This window comes from Tachysurus fulvidraco, chromosome 12 (assembly GCF_022655615.1).
Source record: "Tachysurus fulvidraco isolate hzauxx_2018 chromosome 12, HZAU_PFXX_2.0, whole genome shotgun sequence".
Taxonomy (NCBI): Eukaryota; Metazoa; Chordata; class Actinopteri; order Siluriformes; family Bagridae; genus Tachysurus; species Tachysurus fulvidraco.
Genome location: NC_062529.1, coordinates 20,700,204 through 20,727,409, shown reverse-complemented (window position 1 = coordinate 20,727,409; position 27,206 = coordinate 20,700,204). Strand labels below are relative to the sequence as shown.

Here is a 27,206-nt window from a genome sequence, read left to right as displayed (position 1 = left end):
CCTCAGAACATCATGTGTGTTTCACAGAAACTGCATTTCATCTTAATCCTTCTGACCACTTGTGTATCTCACTTTTTAAAGATCTATCCCCCAATCAACGTGCTGCCGTCCTTGTCGCGTCTGATGAAGTCTGCCATCGGAGAGGGCATGACCCGCAAAGACCACTCGGACGTCTCTAACCAACTGGTAGGCTAGATAGGATTTAGATGTTTCTCCTTGTGATGTTCATGTACAGCAGATGACCTGTGCTGATACGATCTCTGGACCCTTTCTTTTCTCCATCTCAGTATGCATGCTATGCTATCGGTAAGGACGTGCAGGCGATGAAGGCTGTGGTAGGAGAAGAAGCTTTGACCTCAGATGATCTGCTCTATTTGGAGTTCCTGCAGAAGTTCGAGAAGAACTTCATCGCCCAAGGTATAAAAATACGCACTCCGAAACAAAAATGTAGAATAAAAGACACGGTTACAAGAACATAAAGTATAAGACTAGCTAAAGTTATTGTTAGAGTGTTATAGAGTAAGTGGGAGATGATTTACGACATCAAGTGGATGTAATGACTGGTTTAATGATCAGTGTAGTGCCGTATTTTCCGGACAATAAGCCGCAACTTTTTTCCCACGCTTTGAAACTTGCGGCTTAAACAATGGTGCGGCTAATATATGGATTTAAAAAAAAATTTTTTTTTTTTAAAAAAAGAAACACATTCTGTGACGTGCTCAGTTTTTTGGCGGAATGAAGTTTTCATTAGACCAATGAAATTGCCGAACGGGTTAAAGGTGGGGTCTCCGATGTTTGAGAAATGCTTCATAAAACTGAGTCGGGACCACAAACTAAAAATCAAAACAAACGTGTAGCCAATGAGCAGAAAGGGGCGTGGAGGATAAAAAGAAAGAAAGTATGCGAAGAAAGGCTCACGATAAGGCAAGAAATAGGACCTGTGTTAATATAGGATCAGCTTTCCAGCGCTGGAGAGAACTAAATGAGCAGATATTATATACATATATTATACATATTCACAGATGGGAGTTTCCCGAGTCGATAACTCCTGAGCTAAACGCTGTTACTACACAAAACACGGTTGTAGCTGCCTCTCTCCATTACTACGATAGAAAAGAGGTGTTATTTGTGTAGTAATAGCGTTTAGCTCAGGAGTTATTGACTTGGGAAACTCCGATCTGTGAATATGTGGCCAACTTCCTGCTCCATCGGTTCTCTCCAGCGCTGGAAAGCTGATCCTATATTAACACGTCCTACTTCTTGCCTTATAGGAGGAAGACAGTGACCATTGACTTTCTTGGTAGCCTACTGTTTACCGCTAATTTTTTATTTTTTTTGGTACAAGCCTTGTTTCGTTAAAGCCTGTGCAAAGTTAATTTGTTTCAATGTACCTGTAGGCACCTGCGGCTTATAGACATGTGCAGCTTATTTATGTTCAAAATAATTTTTTTTTTTTAAATTCAGTGGGTGAGGTTTATATTCAGGGTGCGCTCAATAGTCCAGAAATTACGGTACGTGTAAGGACCAATTTCTTACACCTACCTTGTATCCTGCCAGTATAATGTGCCATGCACAATTGGTCAGCCATGCTCTACACATTCAGTAATAAAAAGGGACCACTACATGGCCAGCTCGATGCTGTACTTCTGCCACAAATGAGCTCCTCTGGAGGGGCATTTAAACTGTGAGCCGAGATGTCAGCTTGAATCAGATCAAACTCCAATCATATTGAATGCCGCCTTGCAGCCAGGACTCTTTAGCTGTAAAATAAAAGCAGCATATTCTGGCTCTGAAGAGAAGCCATGGAGCTTTTTTTATTCGACATTTTCACTGATTGAACAACCTTTACTTTTTTTATGTTCCATCCAGACCAGCTAATGACAACAAGTCCTCAATAATAGATCTAATAACTGAGAGATCTATGGTGATTTCAAACACTGAAAGAAAAGAAGAAAATTCACCCTACCTTCAGAACCACTGATTTACAAATGAATAGAATCCATAGAGTTGATGGTTAAGGTTCTCGCTCTTCAAGGGCCTGTAAATGGAACAAGCAGTTTGTTAAATCACTTTGGATAAAACTTCCAATTGAGTAAATGAAAATTATGAGGAATAAGAGGCCAAACTATGTAGTGTACGGTAGAGGTCTTCACGGGTCCACTTGTATCCGAAAACCCGAGCGCCGACCCGAGCAGGTTTGGGTCTTTCACATGTACCTCGGACACGGGTCGGGTATAATAATAGCGGCATTGGGTCTCAGGTCATTTAAAATGAATGTGTTTTTACCGGGTGAATTCGGGTCGGGTAAATTTCTTTAGACCCGAGAAGACCTCTAGTGTACGGTCCTATCAAAATCTATTGTACTGTTAAGGCCATCTCATTCATTTGTGCTCTAAACTAAACATGGGTACTAGACAAGATCTCAGAATTTCAGATGTTAGTTCCTGGTATTTGCATCTGTGTGTTCAAAAACATAAAACCTTTTTTACTTTTTTCTTTTCGGACTACCCAAATTTTAGGTGAGCAAAAGAACAAGTAAATAACACCCATTATTTGGGATATCCTTGCTTGCTATAACTAGTCTTCTCTGTACATTTTAGTGACCTTCTGATGAGTGGTTTGCATTGTGTGATGTAGCCTCTATATTTCTGCTTTCCAGTTCTGTCTTGTTTAAAAGGTGGATTGTGATGCCTTCACCCCTACCACGTGGAGGCTGTTGGTGATTATCACTGACTTTTGTTTTTGGGCTTTTTCCTTACGTCTCTCATAACGTTTTTCATCAAGCGATCGTGTTTCCCTTCGCTGACCTACTCGGTGTCTGTTGCTTCTTTCTTTCAATACAACAATTTGGAAGGTTCGATGTTTGCTCTCTTCTCTAAGCTTTGAAACTGAAGACTCTTTCAGAGCAATTTACTGGCTAACACCTGGCTAAGAAGAAACACCCATCATCACCTGTCCTGGTATTTTTGATCTAAAAATCGGGTGGTCTGATTTAAAACGTGCTACGCCTGTATTGTTTAACACGTGTAAATATAAATCCCATGGGGGGGAAAAAGCTAAACTCTCTTCATCTTTTGATCTCAAACACAAATGTCTTCTGTCTACAGCAAACACAAATGAGTTGACCTTGCCTTTACAATAGTTTCTGAGGGAACTGGATGTACCATTTTCATGCTTAAATGCTCTGCTCAACCATTTTGTTGCCAAAATAGAAGATGAAATACTCCGTATGTGTGCATGCGGTTGAGAATGCCATCTGTTTACTTTGTTTCCATTTCTTTTCTCCTGCATCGATCGGTTCAGATAAACAGTCAGTCCGAGAGCTTTTTCTTCTGCCGCTACGCAGCAATTTAAAATGGTGAATTGGGCCCAATGGGTGAATGGGGACATGCGGCAGAATCTGAACCCTAAGAAGCCCGTGCATGTAAATCCAGGGTGTGTGTGTGGTCAGATTTAAGTCAAGCTTAGAGTCCAATACATATTTACACAGTTATTTGGGTCACCCCAGTCTAAAGCATTAAATAATACTGTGTGTGTGTGTGTGTGTTGTGTGCGCTGTTGTATTACTGAGTACAGCCAGAGCCTTTTCACTCTCCAGCTCCACTTCTGCCTCCTTACTGCGGAGGACAGTTTATATTGATCCTGAGTGAATTGTTGGTCGAAATTACCCAGCAGCCTTTGTGAAGCCTCACAAACACTTTATTGATACAGGTAATAGAAATTATTTAGGTTCTATGAAAAAGCTGTTTACAAAAACTGGGAATGAAGGTTTTGAAGAATGTTTGTCCTTAATGGGTGACAAGTTACAGTTTTGTAGGTTCATAAAGATCTACCAGTCTCAGTATTTCCAGTACAGAGGTGGACCCACTCTATATGGCAAAATCTGCACTATTTCTTCTTACTAATGTTCTGTTCTTTACAAGCATTATTAGGTGAGTTTCCTTTGGCACTGCCCTTGCTCTCTCACACGGTGCTTCTGTTTGCCTGTTAGTCACAGTGAAGGTGGTGTGTCCACTGTGTCCCGATAAAGCAGGCGTGGCCTCAGGGCCTTTTACTCAGTGAGGATGTTGCCTCGATGCCTGTCAGACTCAGTGAAGGGGGTGTGGCCTCGATGCCTGTCAGACTCAGTGAAGGGGGTGTGGCCTCGATGCCTGTCAGACTCAGTGAAGGGGTGTGGCCTCGATGCCTGTCAGACTCAGTGAAGGGGGTGTGGCCTCGATGCCTGTCAGACTCAGTGAAGGGGTGTGGCCTCGATGCCTGTCAGACTCAGTGAAGGGGGTGTGGCCTCGATGCCTGTCAGACTCAGTGAAGGGGGTGTGGCCTCGATGCCTGTCAGACTCAGTGAAGGGGTGTGGCCTCGATGCCTGTCAGACTCAGTGAAGGGGGTGTGGCCTCGATGCCTGTCAGACTCAGTGAAGGGGGTGTGGCCTCGATGCCTGTCAGACTCAGTGAAGGGGGTGTGGCCTCGATGCCTGTCAGACTCGGTGAAGGAGCTGTGGCCCTGTTGCCAGTCAAACTCTGTGAAGGAGCTGTGGCCCTGTTGCCAGTAGACTCTGTGAAGGAGCTGTGGCCCTGTTGCCAGTAGACTCTGTGAAGGAGCTGTGGCCCTGTTGCCAGTAGACTCTGTGAAGGAGCTGTGGCCTCGGGGCCAGTCAGACTCAATGAAAGAGGTGTGGCCCTGGTTCCTGTCAGACTCAGTGAAGGAGGTGTGACCTTGGAGCCTGTCAGACTCTGTGAAATAGGTGTGGCCCTAGTTTCTGTCAGACTCGGTGAAGGAGGTGTGGCCCTGGTTTCTGTCAGACTTGGTGAAGGAGTGGTGGTGTGGCCCTGGTCAAACTGTGTGGCCTCAATGCCTAGAAACTCCAAGTGAGCTTTGTATCCTCAGACCAAGATATGCACATATCTAATGGTTCTATATCTTGATATACACTTAAAAAAAATTGTAAACATGTAACATATGTTTTATGTGTCTCTTTGTGACTTGGATATCTGTAATAACTTGGCAATGGCTGGAACTACAATATTTATCCTAAAATTTGTTTTTCTGCCCCTTCTCTAAATCTCCTTTCCGTATCTGACTGTGTGTGGGAGAGAGGAGGTCTTCATGGTACATGTGCCTGAGTCTGTATGCTTTACAGTGCCACTGAATTGCTTAAGGGATAAAGGAGAGAGGAAATAGTTCCATAGACTTAAACGAATGCACCAGGCTGTGACCTTCAGTGCTGCTATGTTCGAGTTTACAAAGCATCCTTTCACAGTGATTTGTAACAGAGGTGGGACTTTCCACACTCTTCTTTCACACAAAGAATGCAATCACGTATCCCAAGTTTATATTATCAGATCAGCATAAATAAAAATCAGCATACACAAAAGATGCAAAATAGAAAATGTACATTTCAGAATACAAAATAAACATTATGTGCAGAAGCTCAATGTTTTGAAGGACAGTCTTTCATCTGAGTTAAAATGCATCATTTAGGTCTGTGTATAAGAGTGGGCTGGGTTGTTATGGATTTATAGCACAATAAGCAATAAACTCCATATAGCCAGAAGTATAAATATGGTGTGTTTGATTGTAGTGCGGTTGATGGCCAATGGCGATGGGCTTGCCAGCAGCACGGTCAATTGCCATAGATATATTTATTTTTGATTCTCTCTGCTTGTCCCTCTCGGTCAGTACAGTATGCCATTGTGCTCCTTCATGTAACTTCATGTGAACTTTGTTGCCGAAGTCTACTCTGACCAGCCAAACTCTGGGTTAGGAAGGAGTTCAAATGTTTACTTGTGGAAGTGATAAACATTAATAAAGTCTGTTCTCTCTCCAGGCCCTTACGACAACCGCACAGTGTATGAGACTCTGGATATCGGCTGGCAGCTGTTACGTATTTTCCCCAAAGAGATGCTGAAGCGAATCCCGCAGAGTACACTGGCCGAGTTCTACCCGAGAGAGTCGGCCGCACGTCAGGGCACCTCCTAACCCACGATGGACAAAAGTCATAGGACCTTTTTACCTCCAGAATCTGTGTGTTGTTCTATCCTGAGTTCAGAGTACAGTAATGCTTTAAACACATGGGTCAGTAATAGAATATCCCAGCTTACAGTATTTTCTATATTATACTCTAGACGTGCTCATGACTAAATATGCAGGGACCTAAACACGGTCTTCACATGGCCCCGTGTGTAAAGTGTTACTCGGTGCTTTCGACTCAGCGGCGTTTGTACGTTTGTGTGCGGTTTTGTGTGTAATTGATTACTACTGTAATACATGTTTCTGGTTTTAGTTTTTCCCACAAAGATGTAAGCATCCCTTTAAATCAGGTAAAACTATGCTGGACTTTAATCTCATTCTGTGTTACGTTTTTCCTCCAACCTGAAGAAAATATCCTGAGCTGAAAGGGAACAGCAGTGTGTGTTCAGTGACTCCTTTACACCGATGTCTTTGATTTCATCTCTTTTAAAATGTGCGTTTATTAACATTCCATGATTCAATACATATTCTTTAGTACAGCGATAGAAATGTGGCGAGACCGTTTCAAGGAAGCTGCAGTTATTTTTGCATTTATAACACCCTATTCATGAAATCAGTCGAATGTGTAAAAAAAACGTCTGAGACTGATGACCACCTTGGACGACAAGCGTGAAGCACAGTTTTACGGCTTATTCCTTCCCTTTCCTTTAGCTCAACAGTCATTTTTGATTTGTCAGCTGAAAATCTTTAGGATTATGTGTTGCAATCATGTAAACATTCCCCTTGTGTGCAAGTTGTTTGCAGATGTTCTATTTCTGTGTGGATTAAAAATGAATTAAATTATATTGTTCTCCAGACACCGTGGGTCTTTGTGGTTATTGTCTATAAATTCCAAGCTAAGTCACTAGTAATAAAAATTAACCATGTATGAAGATGATATCTGTTTATCTCTACAGACATGAGTCATAAACTGCTTTTGTCTAATGAGAATTTTCTGATGATTTTATTTTTTTTTTTGTTCTGTTTTAGATTTTGGGCCACGTTTTGCCCTTCTTTTTTTTTTTAAACTCCCACTCTCTTCTCTCTGAAGCCACGAATGATGCAAACTTTTGCACTCGACTGCATGTAGGATGTGTAAAACATGTAGCTCGACATGTTTGTAGTTTAGGTTTTATGATGGGTTGCACCACCGAGGAACAGATTAGGCTCTAGTTAGAGCTGAATAAGGCTTTGATGGCACATATAAGATGATCTAAAATTGCAAGTTTGTCTAACAGCAAAACAGACATCCACATTTTCTTCACAAACGTTGATTGGATTAGATTAGATAGCTTCACCACAACAGAAGTATACAGTATAAGGCTTGTGACATTAAAAGTATAGATTATGCTGCCACCCGAGCTCAAATTACTGTAGATGCATATTAAAAGTTTTCGGACCCCTGACCATCACACCATTATGTGGTTCTTCCAGAAATGTTTGCTATAAAGTCTGCAGCACACAACTGTATAGAATAATGTTGTTTGTATTCCTGCAAATCCCCTTCACTGAAACTAAGAGTCACAAAAATTGTTCTTGGTTTCACAAAGTGTGTGTGATGTGGAAGAACTTGAGAGTCCTGCACAGAGCCTAGACTCACCTTGAACACCTTTTTGATGAACAGGAACACCGACTGCACCCCAGACCTTCTCGCCTGACATCACTATCGTACCTGTGATCAATAAATAATGGCTTTAATGGAGCCCTGTTTATTTATACAGACTGTTATATAGATATATATAGATTATTTAGTCTATAGGTTAATGGTAAATATAGTCTATAGGTTAATGGTGTTTATATATAGTCTATAGGTTAATGGTATACAGTATATAGTCTATAGGTTAATGTATATATAGTCTATAGGTTAATGGTATATATAGTCTACAGGTTAATGGTATATATAGTCTATAGTTTAATAGTGTGTATATATAGTCTATAGGTTAATGTATATATAGTCTATAGGTTAATGGTATATATAGTCTATAGTTTAATAGTGTGTATATATAGTCTATAGGTTAATGTATATATAGTCTATAGGTTAATGGTATATATAGTCTATAGGTTAATGGTATATATAGTCTATAGTTTAATGGTGTGTATATATAGTCTATAGGTTAATGGTATATATAGTCTATAGTTTAATGGTGTATATATAGTCTATAGTTTAATGGTGTATATATAGTCTATAGGTTAATGAATATATAGTCTATAGGTTAATGGTAAATATAGTCTATAGGTTAATGGTATATATAGTTTATAGTTTAATAGTGTGTATATATAGTCTATAGGTTAATGGTAAATATAGTCTATAGGTTAATGTATATATAGTCTATAGGTTAATGGTAAATATAGTCTATAGGTTCATATGGTTAATAGATCAACAGTGATTTTGTCATTTAAAGTTCTTAACTAGCTGAAGCTTTTAACTGCAGATGCACGACACAGGCCATAAATCCTATGTATTTAGTATCACATGTAGTTCACTGTGTGTTCAAATCATCATCCGTGTGGAATTCCGACCTTCAGGTGTGCTACCGGTCACTTCCGGGTTCTTGTGCGCGAGCGTCCTGTAAAAGCTGAGGTAAAATTAAATAATCAGTGCTGTTACAATGGCGGCGAGTGAAGAAGAAGCCCAAATGAGGACAATATCACAACTTTCGGATCAAGGTGAGCTCGTTTTTTGTACTAATTGTATTTGAGATTTACTGTATTAACTACTTTAAAAAAAAAAAAAAAAAAAAAAAAAAAAAAGGTTTGTTTGCTACTAGTGTGTTTACCTGCATCAGAAGATCAGGTGTAAATAATAATGATCATTTATTTATAAATTACTTCTTCTTTCAGGTTATAAAGGATTTTTAGTGAGAAAATTAATTTTTAAAACATGTCTGCTAACAAATACTTTGGGGTTCATTCACATTACTGCTGTACTACAGAGCTATACTAATAATCCGGATTTTTTACGTTTATAGAAAACCGTTTTCTTTGTTGGTTATAATACTACTGAAGTGTGAAGCACGCGCAGGAGCTCGTGCTGTGTCCAAAGAACCCAGTGTCCTGCACATTTTACAGTTTTAGTCTAACACACACACACACACACACACACACACACACACACACACACACACACACACACACACAGTTAAGCCCCTCAGTAGTTGAATCAGATTCAAGATTCAAGAAGCTTTTAAAAGTGCATCTGTGCAACCTGGTGCAAACAGTGCAGGACAAGGCAAAAAGACAGACGGTGCTGGACAAGGCAAAAAGACAGACGGTGCTGGACAAGGCAAAAAGACAGACGGTGCTGGACAAGACAAAAAGATGGTGCAAGACAAGAAAAAAAGACAAAGACGGTGCAGGACTATACAAAAAGACAGAAAGATGGTGAAGGACAAGACAAAAAGACAGAAAGATGGTGAAGGACAGGACAGAAAGACGGTGCAGGACAAGACAAAAAGACAGAAAGATGGTGCAGGACAAGACAGAAAGACGGTTCAGGACAAGACAAAAAGATGGTGCAAGACAGAAAGACGGTGCAGGACAAGACAAAAAGATGGTGCAAGACAGAAAGACGGTGCAGGACAAGACAAAAAGACAGAAAGACGGTGAAGGAAAAGACAGAAAGACGGTGCAGGACAAGACAAAAAGACAGAAAGACAGTGCAGGACAAAAGACAGTGCAGTACAATACAAAAAGATAGAAAGACAGTGCAGGACAAGACAAAAAGACAGAAAGACAGTGCAGGACAAAAGATAGTGCAGGACAAGACAGAAAGGCAGTGCAGGACAAAAGACAGTGCAGAACAAAAGACAGAAAGATGGTGCAGGACAAGACAAAAAGACAGAAAGATGGTGCAGGACAAGAAAAAAAGACAGAAAGACAGTGCAGGACAAAAGACAGTGCAGTATAAGACAAAAAGATAGAAAGACAGTGCAGGACAAGACAAAAAGACAGAAAGACAGTGCAGGACAAAAGACAGTGCAGAACAAAAGACAGAAAGACAGTGCAGGACAAACAATGCAATACAATCCACAAAAGACCATAAACAGAACCAGGTGTGCAGGACACGGGGCTCTCCAACACCAGAATTGAGAACCACAGATTTATGGACATTCTGTTCAGGTACTGTGTGTTCATTGAAAATGATCAGTCTGTTCAAATAGTAAACATAAACAGGCAAATATGCACGACAATGTTATTGATATGATATTACACATCTGTAAGCATACAGCGCTAACCAAAAATCTATATTGCATGGCTCAAGCAGTTAAGGCTCTGGGTTGTTGACTGGAAGATCAGGGTTCAAGCCCCAGCACTGCCAAGCTGCTACTGTTGGGCCCTTGAGCATGGCCCTTAGCCCTCTCTGATATCACTGATATCATCTTCTGATATGTTAATAAAGAATCTCACTGTGCCCTAATGTATGTGACAAAGTAAAGACTTCTGTTCTATTCCACTGACAACACCAAGAAGAATCTGTTCACATCGCTGTGGGTTTCAGAGTGTTTAGGTTTTATGTCTTCGTCTTTGCTTTTTAATGACAGTGTGCCCTCGAGCTGGTACAGAGCCCACAAGATTGTATGCAAAGATCCAGGTTCAGATGACTTTGGTGTGGCTCCTGTTTGTCTGGAATAGCAACCTGCACCACACAAAGCTTATGGAGATAAGATCAGAAACCTCTGCCTTAGGCTGCGTTAATCAAACTTCTGCAAGTCTGAGGCTGATGCTTTCAATATAACCTGGTAAAACTTCCCTAACTAGTTCCCTGTCTGGTGAAATCTGATGATGCACATGTCTCTAGTGGTTCCCTAAATGTATAGAAAGTTCATTCCAGAAGCTGTACCTGAGAGCTTAAAATGATAAACAGTTTCTTTTCCAGATTGAGTTACTTTTTTCTGCTAAACTTACTCATTCTAAATACTAAATATGTCCTTTTTTATTTTACATCCCATAATAATCCTGAGATTTGATTATATACTAAAATATTGCTCAAAATCATGAAAATATACCTGCCTGCTTCAGGGTCCTGGGTTCAATATACTCTGGTTAATGCTCATGTGGAGCTTCACACGTTCTCCACATGTCCGTATGGGTTTCCTCAGGGGTCTCTGTTTTCCTCCATCTTTTAAAAAACATGCTGCTTGGTAGATAGCTTAGTCGTGGCCTAATGGTTAGAGAGTTTGACTCCTAACCCTAAGGTTGTGGGTTCGAGTCTCGGGCCAGCAATACCACGACTGAGGTGCCCTTGAGCAAGGCACCGAAACCCCCCGACTGCTCCCCGGGCCCTGCAGCATAAATGCCCACTGCTCTAGGTGTGTGTTCACGGTGTGTGTGTGTGTTCACTGCTGTGTGTGTGCACTTTGGATGGGTTACATGCAGAGAAAGAATTCTGAGTATGGGTCATCGTACTTAGCCGTATGTCACGTCACGTCACTAAATTGCCCCTACGTGTGAACGCTGTCCTGTGATGAACATCCAGAGCATATTCTTGTCTCGTGCCAAGAGTTTTTGGAATCCGCCTTAAACCCTGACCCCCGTAAAGCACTTATTGAAGTGTTAATGCAGCATGAAGTAGTATGTTCTCTGCCCACATCCACAATATCAGTGTTTCTAATGGAGATCCACAGTCTCCACATGTTCTCAGCCTGCTTCATGAGACAGATTGTCCCTGGAGAAATGACCTACTTTTCCTTCTCCTGAATGAACACTACTCAGTTTTCATATTGATTCCTGGCCATTAATTTCACTATTTAAATTTATCCAAGAAACAAAATCATCAGCTTTTGTGGAAACTCCTGTAAGACACTGGACAATTTCATCTAGATTTGACTCTCAGCATGTAGTGTGTGTTCCTGTGGAAACTCTGTACAACATTTAAATAAAGGAAGTTCGATATTTAGACACAGTGACACAGTCCTCGTTTCTGTGTAACCCGATGACGCTCGCGTTAGTGGCTCGTTTTCCCAGACAGAAAGGTGCAGACCCGAAAGAGAACTCAGAGTTTCCCCCCATCATCCCTCTCCACTTACACACACAATGAAACAACCGTTTCCTGACACGTGCAAAAACGTCTGCAGACCTGCCCTTGTGTGTTTTTTTGAGCTGAATGTATGAGATGATCGTTGTATTGGGTAAAGATGGCTTACTGGACTCCCTGTTTCTCCTCAGCAATCCGGCATTACGAGGGCCTGAGGAAAGAGCATGAGAAAACCAAAAAAGAGGTGAGTGTCTTGATTTTCAGTTCTCCTTACTATCACATCGGTTCTCTTTGCTGTAGACACTGCACTCTAGAGGGACCAAAAACATCTTCAGTCTAATAGGGACATGGGACATTTATCCAGTTTCAGTCTGAAGCTATGATTGTGTACGTTATTAATGATGATATTTACAGTAATGAATTGAGAGACCAGATTGAATCGAGGCCTGTGTGTGAGTATATTGTCTGAATATCAGGTGGTTGTTCAGTTTAAACTAGTTGTCTAGTCAGGTACAGAAACATTTTTCTCTCATGACAAACTGTCTTCAGAAAAGTCCAGACTAGTGACCGTCTCACCCATTACTCTGTCTGCTAACATTTAGGTTTGTAACACGGTCAACTTTGTGCCTGTGCTTTCATTGCTCCAGCCAGAGAATCTTATTTTCACACCAATTCTGGCTTGTCCACAGATTCCCCCTATGACTCCATTACTCATCTCATTGTAAGATTACACTGACTCCGCCCACATCCCTCTTTTAACGCTAAAGTGTGTGTTGACTCCACCCACAACCACATGACTTCTCTCACTCCACCCACAACCACATCACTCCTCTCACTCTAAAGCTTACACTGACTCCACCCACAACCACATCACTCCTTTCACTCTAAAGCTTACACTGACTCCACCCACAACCACATCACTCCTCTCACTCTAAAGCTTACACTGACTCCACCCACAACCACATCACTCCTCTCACTCTAAAGCTTACACTGACTCCACCCACAACCACATCACTCCTCTTACTCTGTAGCTTACTCTGACTCCACCTGCATCTGCTTTTCACTCTGAATGTTAAACTGACTCCACCACCAACACCTACATCAGTCTTTCAAAACCTTTTGTATACTTTTAACTTTTAAAATGTTAAATTCTGTAAGTTTTAAAGAATTATTTCATCTTTTTAAGGTTTTGGGATGATTAAGCCTTTTAAAGTTGGTACTGATTTCCAAATAAATCCAACTTATTCCAATTATTGCTTTTATATCCGTTAAAACTACGAAGTTTGTAGAAATGTTTTCAGTATCTCTCCGGCCCAGTACTGTATGACCTTCTGTAAATCCAGTTTTTGGATTATAAGCTGTTTTACACATGAAGCTGTTGTTGCTTATTCTGTGTGTGTGTGTGTGTGTGTGTGTGTGTGTGTGTGTGTGTGTGTGTGTGTGTGTGTGTGTGTGTGTGTGTGTGTGTGTGTTTGTGTGTGTGTGTGTGTGTGCTATTTCAGTGTAAGCAGCTGAAGCAGGAGAGAGATGAGGCCTTGAAGAAGCTGGAAGATTTTGAAAGAGGTTTGCTTCCCGTCCTTTTAAATAAATATTAATTCATTTTATTACATGATTAATTAACCCATTAGCAAAGAAAGTCTATTTTAAGGAGTGCTTTGGCTGGGGGCAGAGCCCCCCCCCCCCCCCCCACACACACACACACACACACACACACAGAGCAAATGACTATGTCTCCACAGGCACACAGTAAAATGCTAAAACAGTAAGGAGAGCTGCAGCAGACTGAATGTGAAACATTTGCTTTTCTCTATAAGCTATCAGCACACTTCACGTCTAGGCACATTGTGGACTCTGCACTTCTGTGGGCGTTGTTCAGGCATGTCTCAGCGACACACACACACACACACACACACACTCTCTCTCTTTTCAGCCAGTGGAAACCCATAGACCTATATTTAGTAAATGCATAAAGGAATATGGATGTTTTTAATTATGGCTGTTAGGTTTGATTATTTGTATCGAGGAACTAAAAAAATACTGTAAAATGGGCTGTAAAATAGTTGTAATTAAAATAGTAATAAAAAGAAAAGATATTTAGCAATGTAGTTTTGCACATTTTGCATATAACTCCTTGATCAGTGTTGTAGAACATAAATCACTAAAGGTGATTTCGTTTCAGACTTTAAAAAAAAGAAAAGTTGGATTTTTAGATATTTTACGTTTCTCATGAAACTTGCCGTCTTTCACTTGCCATTGCTGTTTTTTGTTTGTTTTTTAACAGCTATAGCTAAATTTGTAATCTTCATTCTATGTGCTTAATACAGAAGGTATAAAGTAATAGAAATACATCCTTTACAATCTGTTACACTTCCAATAAACATAATTTATTATTCAGTTGCAGAAAAATTGTGACTCCAGTACATGGAAATTAGAAACTGTTTACACTCGACACCACTTTTATTACACATAGTGTGCGATTTCTATACAACACAAATGTCATTTAGTCCAAAAACTGCCAGGTCCGATAGATAAATGGATGGATGGATGGATGGGTGGGTGGATGGATGGATGGATGGATAGATAGATAGATAGATAGATAGATAGATAGATAGATAGATAGATAGATAGATAGATAGACAGACAGACAGACAGAAAGATAGATAGATAGATAGATAGATAGATAGATAGATAGATAGATAGATAGATAGATAGATAGATAGATAGATAGATAGATAGATAGATAGATGAATGGGTTGGGTGGGCTGGATAGATAGATAGATAGATAGATAGATAGATAGATAGATAGATAGATAGATAGATAGATAGATAGATAGATAGATAGATAGATAGATAGATAGATAGAAAATGATATAAAAATAGAATTATAAATACTTGTTATAAATACAAGTGTGTGCAATATGTTCAAGGTTACCAAGATAATCTCCAGTGAAAGTACAGAGTACAGATGAGCAGAAAGTACCGAGTGGAGCAGAACTGCAATGTGATTACAGATAGTGACGTATTAGTGAGACATCAGGGTCCTAGTGGTGTAGTGTAGAGTTCAGTAGGTTTATGGTTGTGGTCTGGACCTGCTGGATCTGGTGCTGATGGTCCCGTATCTCTTCCTGGAGGACGGAGGTTGTCATGCTTTTTAATTGCTTTACTTTTTCTTACAGTCACTGTCACAATGCTGGTTTCATCCAAATCGGGATGTTTAAAGAGTGAGCGAAAGGTGACAAAAAAAACTCTCTACAAAGATCATTAGCGGAAGAAATTTTCCAATAGAGGACAATACAGTAGAGCGGAGCTTGAGAAAAATGCTGCTAAAATGAAATTGTTACAGATTAATAAACGAATGCGAGAACGTTGTTTTTCACACAGGGCTTGGCAGTCAAACTAATGTGCAGTTAATTGCAAATAATAACATAGCAGGACGTTAGAAGGGAGGTGACGATTGTCTGTGCAGCCTCTGGCCATTGAACCGAGAGGGCGAACAGCACACACAGCTGGCTCAGATATCGTGTAGTAGATCAGGACAGAAGGAGGATTACGGCTTGGTTTGTGGCTTCATTTGCATGTGTAAAGACGGTTTAACCCATTACCTGTGTTAATTATCGAGCTGAACTTCTTGCATTACAAGCCGTCGCATGCACATTCTGGCTGCCTCCTGGGTGGCATGTAGAGGGGCACGTGACACTGACGTCGCAGCTCACCTGCCCTGTGGTGAGTTTTAGTGATCCAAGTGATTCTGAACAGTTTCAGCTCAATTCTTATATCCAGATGAGAACAATATTCCTAAATGTTCCTACCTTCATAAATGTGCTCATGTAAGCAGACCAGAATAGCTAAGGTTTTTCTCCTTTGAGTGTCTTACACTGCCTTGTGATGCTTTCATTCGTCCTCGCTAAAGTGCGGCATTATAAAATGAAGCGTGCTGTCGGGACGTGTTACAAACCCTTGTGATGACTTTGAACCCCTGGAAAGGAAGTGCAACAGGAGGTCATGTATAGTATATAAGCGTGATTCCGTGGCTGAGCGGAGAGCCGTCTGGGTCACTTGGTGTCATGTGAATGGCCAGACAGCGAGAATTTTATAGGCTGCGCACAAACAAAGGAAACGGTGCTCGGTCAATGGGCCGTAGGTTTAGACACGCAGAATGCACACTGATACACTTGTAGCTGGAAGCTTCCCGTCTTTTGATGTCTACATTAGATATAAGTGTAAATGTCCTGTTTGGCTGAGATAGTGCTGTTCACCGGTATAATGTAAAGTGTACACACTTTTATCATCAGCTCTCAGTGTATCATGGCAGAAAAATTGTTTTAAATGTTCAGTCTCACTGACCTTCAGTGCATTTAACCGGTGTCAGAACTTTCGCTCATAATTCTCAGGCAGTAGAAGAGAGGCCGTGGCTCAAACGCTTTTGTTTCTCTTTTAGTTTAAATCCCTGCACTTCACCTTTCCGTGCCACATGTGGAAAAGCCACGCTCTCGCTCTCCACGCAAAATAGGGGGAATTGAATCGCGTGAATTGAATTGCAGCAGTTTTTTTTTTTTTTTTTTTTTTTTTTTTATCATCAAAAAGCACAACAGCAATGTGTCAACAGAGGAAGTGAGAGAGAGGAGAGAGAGAGAGAGAGAGAGAGAGAGAGAGAGAACAGCATTCTCATTTTAATGCATGAAATGGGTTATTATTAGATGTGGGCAAAGAGAGGCTGAATAGTGTGGCCTTTGCTCGTGCTTTTTCTCAGCACTGCTCAGCCCGCAAAACACACATTGTGTACGACTTTCACTTAAATAATGGCGGAGCCGCGGCGTTTTTCGGGAGCCATTACGTGATTTCATAGCTCTTGGAAAATTGCTTCTATTCAGCACGGGGTGGAGTGGGGTGGGCGAGAGAGAGAAAGAGAGAGAGACCCGACACACAATCATGCCTTTTCAATAGGAGATGGCAAGGTTGATGACAACATGGCCATTGTGTTCTAATGATAAGACCACAAAGGCATCTGCCCCCTTCATCAAGGCCCGGAGCGTTATATCGCGCATCCAAACACGCAGCCAATCGCTGGTCTGTTCCATGCGGGACGGCAGGGAGAGGGAGAGATGGGGAACGGGGGAAAAAGAAAGAGATTTTGAAATGATGTGATGATGAGGAGGACAAAACTCACAATTAAGACTGTCAGCTCCAACGCATGATGTCCCGAACCGTCACAGCGAACGCTGTTTAAGCCTACCAGTTGGCACAATTAACCTGTCACACAGGAGATATACTGCGAAAGAGAGAGTGTGTGTGTGTGTGTGTGTGAGAGAGAGAGAGAGAGAGAGAGAGAGAGAGAGAGAGAGAGAGAGAAGAAAAGAGACATAGGAGATTGATGAGAGCGAGAAAGAGAGAGAGAAAAGATGTTTATAAAGATAGAACAGTTAGCAAGAGAGTAAAAAAGTGAGGGAAAGCGACTATAGGATGAAAAAAATAAAGAGAGAAGAAAAATTAGGTGGTTGAGAGATAGAGAAAGCAGGTTGGTAAAGAGCTATATATAGACAGAATGCACAGAGAGATAAAGAGATGAGAAGAGAGCATAGATAAGGGTGAGAGAGACCATCAGGTTGATATACAGAGAGAGAGAGAGAGAGAGAAACAGGTTGGGAGGAAAGCGAGAGTGACAAGTTGACAGAGAAAGAGTAGTGTGTGAGAGACAGTAGGTACATTTATGTTTTGAGAACAGAAGGGCACGGATACAACAGAGTGAAAAAGTTTGCGCACCCCCTTATACTCTCTTAATAAAGTGTTCCTTATACAAAGAAAATCCTTTATCATCATGAGAACCATGAAAACATCTAAATCTTTTGCTTAATAGTGAACCAAATACAAAAAAATTGTGTTTTTTTTTGTGGGTTATTTATAAATGTGAATTCTTTTTCCAGTTACCTCTAAAGACTTATTCAGGTCTCTAGCTTTTTGTAGATTTTGTTTACTGGTGTCTTTATATTTCTGTTTCTGAACAGTGTTACTGATATTCATTGCTGGGGAAAGTTCCCTTTAACGTTGGTGTTCGTGAACAGATCATATTCCATCTTTTAGGTCCTTAGGGCATGGTTCTGTTTTCCTCAATCCCACATTAGAGTCTTTAATGTCCAGTACAAACTGCTATGACCAGTCTGAGCCAGTTTAGACCTTTGCAATTCTAATGGCATTTAAAAGATAGAAACTAAAAGGTTCATTTGAATAAATAACTGGAAACTAGAGCAGGCTTATAAGGACATAACATTTTAAACAGTGGATTGGAAGAGAGGGATAAAAGACAGTAAGGTGGGAAGAGAAAGAATCTTGGATAGATGGATGGATGGATGGATGGATGGATGGATGGATTGGGTGGCTGGGTGGGTGGATGGAGATGAGAGAGGGAGAGAGAGGTGTAAAGATAGAGAGAAGAGAGGAGAAGAAAGATGATGTGGGAAGGAAATGAATATAGGAAAATTTGAGAAAGTTGAGACAGAAATTAAGAGAGGGAGAGAGAGAAAGTAAGGAAAAAGAAAGAAAGAAAGAACGAAAGAAAGAAAGATAGAAAGAAAGAAAGAAAAAAATTGAACAAACTGCTGGTTAATACTTACATAAATTGCTCTAAATTCATTTCGGCTGTTAAATTTTACTCTTAAATATTTTGATCTCTCTCTCCCTCTCTCTCTGTGTGTGTGTCTCTCTCTCTGTCTGTGTGTCTCTCTTTCTGTGTCTCTCTCTCTCTCTCTCTCTCTCTCTCTCTCTCTCTCTCTCTCTCTCTTTCTGTCCATATAAACACCTACATTCGCATCTCTGTCACATGCCTTTATTATATGTGCTGTGTAGCCGGTTTGTAATGTAACGTCTCGTGAAAACACAATGAGCGATTAAGTCCATGGACAGATGTAAAGTGCCCACAACAGGTCTATTAGTCTCGGAATGCAAGATTTTCTACATAGTGTACTAAATGATATGCATATTTATAGGACATCACTGTCTCTGTATTCATTCTGAGTACAGGTCATGCAATGTAGAAGATTTAATGAAGCGCTTCTGTGTCCTTGTAGCTAGTTACAGTCAGTTCTATTGTGGGCCAGATATTATTTAGGTTGTGGATTATTCTCATTCTGGGGGGCACGGTGGCTTAGTGGTTAGCACGTTTGCCTCACACCTCCAGGGTTGGGGGTTTGATTCCCGCCTCCGCCTTGTGTGTGTGGAGTTTGCATTTTCTCCCCGTGTCTCGGGGGTTTCCTCCGGGTACTCCGGTTTCCTCCCCCGGTCCAAAGACATGCATGGTAGGTTGATTGGCATCTCTGGAAAATTGTCCGTAGTGTGTGAGTGTGTGAGTGTGTGAGTGAATGAAAGTGTGTGTGTGCCCTGTGATGGGTTGGCACTCCGTCCAGGGTGTATCCTGTCTTGATGCCCAGTGATGCCTGAGATAGCTACAGGCTCCCCGTGACTCGCGGTAGTTCAGATAAGCGGTAGAAATTGAATGAATGAATTATTCTCATTCTGTCATAGTTGTATGTATGTAGTGCAGGTATAAGTGAGTTAGATTTATACAACAGTGTCATTATTGTTTCTAAACAAATCCGAAATCAACTAATGTCCAGCTAACATCTGTGGGCAGAAACCGACACGGATGAAGAATGAAAACACGCTGTGCATGGAATCTGCAAGCTGTCGAGGTGTACTAATAAAGGTCATCACCATGTCAGAGATTGCACTCATAAAGAGAAAGAGAGAAGAGTAGAAGACAGAAATGTAGAAGAGATAAAGAAGATAGTAAGCGATAAAGCCGCGTGTGTGTGTGTGTGTGTGTGTGTGTGTGTGTGTGTGTGTGTGTGTGTGTGTGTGTGTGTGTGTGTGTGTGTGTGTGTGTGCGTGCGAAGGACAGGAAGGACTAAGAACTGGCAGCTCAATAGAGTTTAATAGATGACAGAGGGAAGCCACCGTTCATCAACTTTTAATTAGTTGTCATCGGGAGCAAGGCGCTGTCCGCCACGGCACTAATTCATGTTTTCGCCTCTCAGCCACAATGTGTAATTAGTTAAGTGACAGCGATCTGGGCTGCAGCCGGTGTCGCCGCATGATTACTGACACGAATCATGGCAGAGCCACGGGCATTACGAGTCATGCTCTGCCTCATGCCTCCTTCAGAAAATAGTTCAATTAAAACAATTCATCAGTCAAACCAGAGGGTTTTTAATGCCAGAGCTACTGGCACATGTTGAATTAACACATTAAAAAAAAAAAAAAAGCCAGCTTTAATTCCAGCCGTGAGATTTGGGTCTGTTCCGAGTGCATGCTGATCATAATTCAGACAGTCAGGGTGGCACAGACAGCTGGGGATTATAACTAACACACACTCGCACACACACACACATTTGTAAGGATTAAGGCTCATGTACTTTATGTTGGAAAAAAATATGTATGATTCTAAAGTTAGCTAAAAAATGGAAAAGAAAAAAAACAAGAAAGCCTACAGTTTAGCACCATGTGTCCAAGGTTTTTGCCTTTATGTCTCGTTGCCTCGACTTCACACAAGTGGTGTGTTACGGGTTGAAACGTTCACAGTATAATAATCCAGTCTGAAACTAACATGGGGTTCAATATCACAGTGTATGTTATTTATCAACCCCTTAAAACACACACACACACACACTCACACACACACACACACACACACAATGGTGGTGAAATTAGTGAAAATGTATTTAGTAATAATATTATACTGGTCAGTATATAACTACAAACAAAAACTAAATCAAACCCTCTACTTGTTCTGAGTGATTACGATGAAATATAAAGTCAGCAATCACATGAATATGAATTTCTTCAGTTCCCTCGATAGACTTTGAGTCTGAGAAAATCTGGGAATTTGATCAGGGGGAAAAAACACGAGATTTTAATTCCTCACACTTTTTTGTTTGTTTGTTTGTCTGTCTGTTTGTTTATTTTGAGGTAACGTTCAGATCGTACACTTTGACTACCTGTAAAAAGCTGGAGACTAATTCACACCCATACAAACAGGAGGCTCGGTGGCTAATCGAATTAGCATCCGTCACATTCGTTCGTTCCACGTTTAGAGCCACGTTTATTATCTGATCGCTGCTTTAGCCGTATCATTCCAGAAAAGCGATCGGTCAGTCAGGCTGTAGTTAATGTGGAAGTAGATCAGCAGAGCAGCGAGAGGACAACTTTCACCAGCATAACCATATACACTTAGGTACATCGAGTTAGAATCCAGTTCACGTTAAAGACGCTTAAACACCGCCGTGAGATCATGGTGAAGTGAATAAAATGCAGCCGTATGAAATAGAAGAATCTGATCAAATGTGTGTGCGTGTGTGTGTGTGTGTGTGTGTGTGTGTGTGTGTGTGTGTGTGTGTGTGTGTGTGTGTGTGTGTGTGTGTGTGTGTGTCCAGTGTCACATATGGTGCTGAAGGAGGTCAATAGCATGCAGGAGAACCTGGAGGTTGAGAAGATCTGCAGGCAGACGGTGGAGGCGATGGCGACTAAGGTTTCAACTTTTCTTTTCTTTTCTGTTTTTTTTTCTTTCTGTTCTATTCTATTCTGTGCTGTTCTCTTACTTATTGTTAATTCATCGCTTCATTCTGTGCTCTGCTGTTCTCTTTTTCTGTATTTCATCGTATTCTTTGCTGTAACTTTCAAAACTCCCGCACTGTTGTATTCTATACTGCTATAATGTGACTAAAAAAAAGTGACGTGACATACGGCGACCCATACTCAGAATTTAACCCATCCAAAGTGCGCACACACACAGCAGTGAACACACACACCCACCGTGAACACACACCCGGAGCAGTGGGCAGCCCGGGTAGCAGTTGGGAGGTTCGGTGCCTTGCTCAAAGGCACCTCAGTCGTGGTATTGTCGGCCCGAGACTCGAACCCACAACCTTAGGGTTAGGAGTCAGACTCTCTAACCATTAGGCCACGATCTGCCTCGTTCTATTCGGCCCCGTTCTATTCAGCTCTATTCTATTCCGTTCTACACCACTATTCCCTTCTCTTGTTCTATTGCCTTCTATTCTTTAATACTCTACTCAGTAATCGTCTGTTCAGTCCCATTTGATTAGATTCTGTCATGCGTCATTATATTCTGTTCTAGTCTGGCTGTAACGTACTATTGCTCTGTTCCATTTTATTTTCTATACGACTCTATTCCCTCGTGTTTTATGTCATTCTCTGTGCTGTACCGTACGCTCTGTTCTAACCAATTCTATTACGTTCTGTTTTTGTAATATTCTCCCCCACACTATATATTTTATTCTGTTCTGTTCTGATTCATATGGTTCTTTGGTCTAATGTTCTGCTTTATTCTGGTCCGCACTGTATTATTCCATTCGGGTGTATTTCTATTCGATTCTATTCCATTGTACTAGTCTCTTGAGCTGTTGTGTTCATTTTGTTATTCTGTAATCCTCTTCTCCTTTATTCTGTATATTCTTCCTTATTCTTTATTCTTTCCTGCTCAATTTGGTTTATTTGATTCTGTTATATTTCTACTTTATTCCATTCCGTTCCATCGTACTAGTCTCTCGAGACGTTTTTTATTCTGTAGTTCTTTACTCCTTTGTTCTGTATTTTCTTCATTAGTCTTTATTCTTTCCTGTGCACTTTGTTTAATTCCATTCTGTTCCCTTCTATCGTTTTCTTCACTCTTTTCTTTAGTAATATTCTCATTTGCAGCGCTTATCTAACCTTATCACCTTATCAGCTCCTCCACGTTCCTCACTTTTTAATTACGACATTAATCTACACGGCGTTTGGTTCAGCGGAGCGACGGTTAAGGTGACACATGGTCATAATATTGGTACAGACCAAAGAGAGTGAGAGTTATTACTCACTAAAGTGGTGTAGACCAAAAATAACCGGGGCCCGTTTCATTTGTAGGGATATTATTGTAAATGTGTTATAGGTTTCTCTAAGAGCACACCGATGCATCGTCATAACGTGAGCCACAACGCCGTTATCCTTACAGGGTTTTTTCCTGGATCAAAATTGGTCTTCGGTGGTGGCTGACCGACATGGTTAGGACATCGCGAAAGCTGTGCTCGTTCTCTCCGTCACCCCGTCAGTAGACCGCTTCTCTCACAAAACCCAGTTACAGATTAAATAAGGCTTTGGCGGGACAAAAAATCGTTTTGGCGGCCGCCAAAAAATTTTCAATGTAGGAAAAAACCCTATTTTATAATAGTATAAAAGTCCAGATTTAGCCAAAGATGGTGTCTGTCAATCATCAGGGATGGCACACTAGATCTTTTAGGACCTGATCGTTATTTGATCTAGATTTGTGCAGAAGACTTGTTATTTATTTATTTATTTATTTATTTATTTATTTATTTATTTATTTATTTATTTTCAGGATTACTCCTCATACTACATGCCATATTTCAAAGCCGTCATGGTAACGTTATATGCTCTACACTTTACTAGAAATATAAAAGGCTCTTGCAAGCAGAGCACAGATTGCTCTAGGCCTTGAGAGAGCAAAGCGTAGGGTGTGTAAACAGCGTTAGGGTGAGCCAGGTGTGTGAGGCGGGTTGTGGACGGAGATCATGGCCTCTTTTCTGAGCTCCATTTTTTTTTTCTGATAGATGAATCAGCTTTCTGCTGCCCTGCTGCCTGATAGACCCATGCAGGGAGAGCAGGATGAGAGAACAGCAGCGTGGAGGGCAGGAGCATGGGAAGAAAAGATTGAAAGGGAGAGGAAAGGGAGGTGGGAAGGTGATGCACCACTGCGTTTTGTGCTTGTAGTGAAAGGAGGAAGAGAAACGGAGATGAGATTTCAGCTACGGTGGACCCAGTAATCGGAGTTATTCTCTTTTCAATCTGCTCGGTTTCACAATTTAAAGATGTTTCTTTCTTCTTTATCCTTTTTTTTTTTTTTGCCTGCTGTCGTACACAACCACAAACCCACGTCCATCAGAATATTGCTAAAATAGGTGTTTAATTTACAGCTAAACGAAATTTACAGTGCCTTTGTATGTTTGAGATGAAAATAAATAATATTGATCGTTTTGTACATTTTCTTTTTTAATTTCAGGAGGCATGCTAGTCATACACATACTGCCGTAACGTAAACGTTAATGATTTAATATTTCCTCGTTACGTTACGTCCGTGTTCCATCGCAAAACTTCACCTTAACATCACAGTGAGAGAAAGTCCTTAGAATTTTTAAAAATTTTTAGTTTTCCCAGAAACACTTAATAATAAATGTGAACACACACACACACACACACACACACACACACACACACACACACAAACATTGTTACAATCCATGTCTGAAGTTTCCTGTATTATTTTGTACTTGTGTTTCTGACTCATTCTGCCAGGGGGTGCTCGTCTAAGGTCATTTCTCACAGCTTGTTCCGACAACTGCTTTTGGCGTTTCAGCGCTGTCCATCAAACAGGAAATAGCCCCACAGCTGAGCAGTGTAGTGCTCTGGCATTATGTGCTTTAGAAAAGCCTGATTTGGCCAATCACAATGCTTCCTCTCTCCCATTAAAGAAGATGCTGGTGTGTCCTGCTAATGCTGGTGGCCACTGTGCTTGAAAACCCCCTCTTATTCTCTGTGTGTCTCTCCAGTCCTTTGTTCTGGTCCCTCTTTGGGCCATCTCTAGTGTGTACAGCCCCATAGACAGCGTGATGAATTGTGGTTTCACAGCAGGAGGCTTTAACAGCCCCTGTGAGAGCTGTCTTCTTCCAACACTGTCACACTGAACCATCTCATTTTATCCTCACCGATAAACCATTTTTTTAAGCATTAACCACTCTAGCACTTCTGTTGGTCCTGTGAAGAAGAGGATTGACTTTAAGGCTTGGATAGAACCCATTTTGGCATTCAACAGACGAACTGTTTTGGTGTATACTCAAGAGCTAGTGCATATTGGTATTTGTTTCGGCTTTAGCCGAACTTGGCATTCGTCGAGGCTAAACATGGAGCGCTTTCCTATTTTTTATTATTTTTGTTTTTCAATCGTGACTTCGGGATGGTTTAAAGCAACTTTAACTAGATTGATTAGAGCATCAGTGGTGGCTCCAGCGGTTAACGCTCTGGGTTGTTCACCAGAGGATCAGGGTTCAAGCCCCAGAACTAAAAAGCTGCCTCTGTTGGGCCCTTAAGCAAGTCCCCTAAACCTCACTGCTCCAGGTTTGTGTATCATGGCTGACCCTGTGCTCAGACCCCAACCTTTAACACTGGGATATGTCAAGAAAGAATTTAACTGTGCTTTAATGTATACGTGACAAATAACATCGGCTTCTGGATTAAAGAATAAAAAACTTCCGGTTATCTATTGAATGAAAGTCTAATTTGATTTCTCAAAACTTTGTCTCGAACAACGCAAGGTATAAACAAGGGATGCATTTATTTCCAGGGATTTCAGAACAGCGTAACAGATATTGCGTCATCGGGTAGGCGTGGCCTAGTTGATATTCTAACCCTAACCCTAATTGTACTATTTGGTTGTTTATTTGTTTTTTCGAAAACAGCTTAACTGTAAGATAATAAAGCATAATAGATCTAAAATATAACATCTACCTGTATGACTGTTTTGTCCTTCATTATCCATCGTAGGTATGCTCTTTTTTTTTTTTTTTTCCTTTTGAAAAAGGGCGTTTTACAAGACCTCCAGAAACGACGCCCGTTGTGGTAACGAAACCCCTGGACGTTAGTGAATGACGTATAAACAAGGTCTATTTTCTGCTTTGAAGAACTTCGGTGACATAACGGATCAGTGAGTCCATCCTGTTACACTGGAGTTCCACATCGTCACGTGGAAGACCGGATTTTCTCTGGTTTCTTCCCACCTTTAGAAAACATGCCTTGAGGTGGATCGAGGCTACACACCATTGTAAACTATTCAGTTGTATTAATTCAGCACCTTTAACCATAGAAATGATCAGAATGCAGATTTATAGAACAAAAGATAAGGTCTTATCCCTAATAAACAAACGGACCCAGACTCTGTGTGAATGGGTGTTTGCGTGATGCCCTGGGACGTGATTTTCCGCTCGGCACCCGGCGTACCTCGGAAAGATTTTCGATTCGACACGAAAAGGAAAGATTTTTCATGAGATGTTAATCTGAACTCCGCTTTAAAAAAAAATACACATTGCTTGAAAAAAAACAGCACTGAATACTGTTTTATTCTCCTTTTTTTTTTTTTTTTTTTTTGTAAAATATAAAGGATAGGTTGTGAAAATTACAGCATTGGTTCATTCCCAATTTACATTTAAATAAGTGAAAACAATTGGTCTCTCTCTAGACTAGTGGAGAGTCGAACGAATCAGGTCCAATAACCGCCATATTTCAGATGTTTGATTCTTTGTTTTCGATGCCTGTAATTTGGCTGCCAACCTGGTCCTCGTTTTTTTCTGGTGGATAAAAAAAAAGAAAAATCATAATCAATTTCTTAAACTCTGGAACATCCCGAATTTAAAGAGGAAAAAAAAAGAGCAGTAAAAAAAGAAAGAGAAGGCGGTGCCAGTCAAATCAAAGTGCAATCCAAACACATGACATTTTGTTTTGACGTGGAGATCAGAGGTGATGATGGAGCTGGGGGGGGCACGCCGACCTCCGAGTGTGTGTGTCTGCGTGTGTGTGTGTGTGTGTGACTGATTTCTGCGAATGTGTAATTTCACATCCGCGCGCTCTCATCAATGCTGGATGATTATCACTTAGTGTGTGTGTTTATCCTCGCATTGTGTGTTGTTGATTGTATTTTCTAATATGCGCATTCAGAGTAAAGGACATCATCAGGAAATGGCTTGGCGTGTCGCCTGGTCCCGACGGTGCTGTCATTAATAAACGCTCGTTAAATAGAGGTGACATATAGACGGGCAATTTAACACCCAGCTTCGACCACTGTGTCATTCAGGATTCATTTATTTAATTCAGATGCCTTCAATGCAATTGGCTGCTTCTGTCCCCACACTTAGCAGCCTTTCACTTTTCTGTCTGTGTACGGACAATATTTCAGGATGTTTAATTTGACCTTAAAGAAAACATGCAGGTATGTTGGAGTGTAAAAGGGTGGCGTTGAAGGGAAGTTGTAAGGCTGTACGTGACACCGAACACGAACGATACGTACATGCTTGGATCTGATAAAATACTCGAATTATCTTTCTTTCTCTGCTTCCTTTTCCATCTGTGTAACTGCATTATTTTACCTTTGATTATTGCTCTTTTCACCAGAGT

At 40.9% G+C, this 27,206-nt stretch overlaps 2 protein-coding genes across 5 annotated transcripts in view; both read left to right on the top strand.

Moving 5' to 3' along the window:
* atp6v1ba (ATPase, H+ transporting, lysosomal, V1 subunit B, member a) overlaps positions 1-6,825 on the top strand; it is a 57,744-nt gene extending 50,919 nt beyond the window's left edge. The window contains exons 12-14 of the mRNA XM_027142965.2: positions 82-186; positions 288-417; positions 5,826-6,825. Of these exons, the coding sequence (XP_026998766.1) occupies positions 82-186; positions 288-417; positions 5,826-5,977 (387 nt within the window). The 3' untranslated portion in view covers positions 5,978-6,825. The remainder of the gene's footprint in view (positions 1-81; positions 187-287; positions 418-5,825) is intronic.
* A 1,695-nt stretch (positions 6,826-8,520) lies between these two features.
* The window catches only part of shtn1 (shootin 1), a 37,487-nt gene continuing 18,801 nt past the window's right edge, over positions 8,521-27,206 (top strand). For 3 of the 4 annotated variants that reach the window (XM_047821887.1, XM_047821888.1, XM_027143063.2), the window contains exons 1-4: positions 8,521-8,674; positions 12,173-12,225; positions 13,484-13,544; positions 21,404-21,498. In XM_047821887.1, the coding sequence (XP_047677843.1) occupies positions 8,617-8,674; positions 12,173-12,225; positions 13,484-13,544; positions 21,404-21,498 (267 nt within the window). In that variant the 5' untranslated portion in view covers positions 8,521-8,616. Of the gene's footprint in view, positions 8,675-12,172; positions 12,226-13,483; positions 13,545-21,403; positions 21,499-27,206 lie in introns of those variants that run through there. The other variant, XM_047821889.1, reaches the window with a different exon arrangement.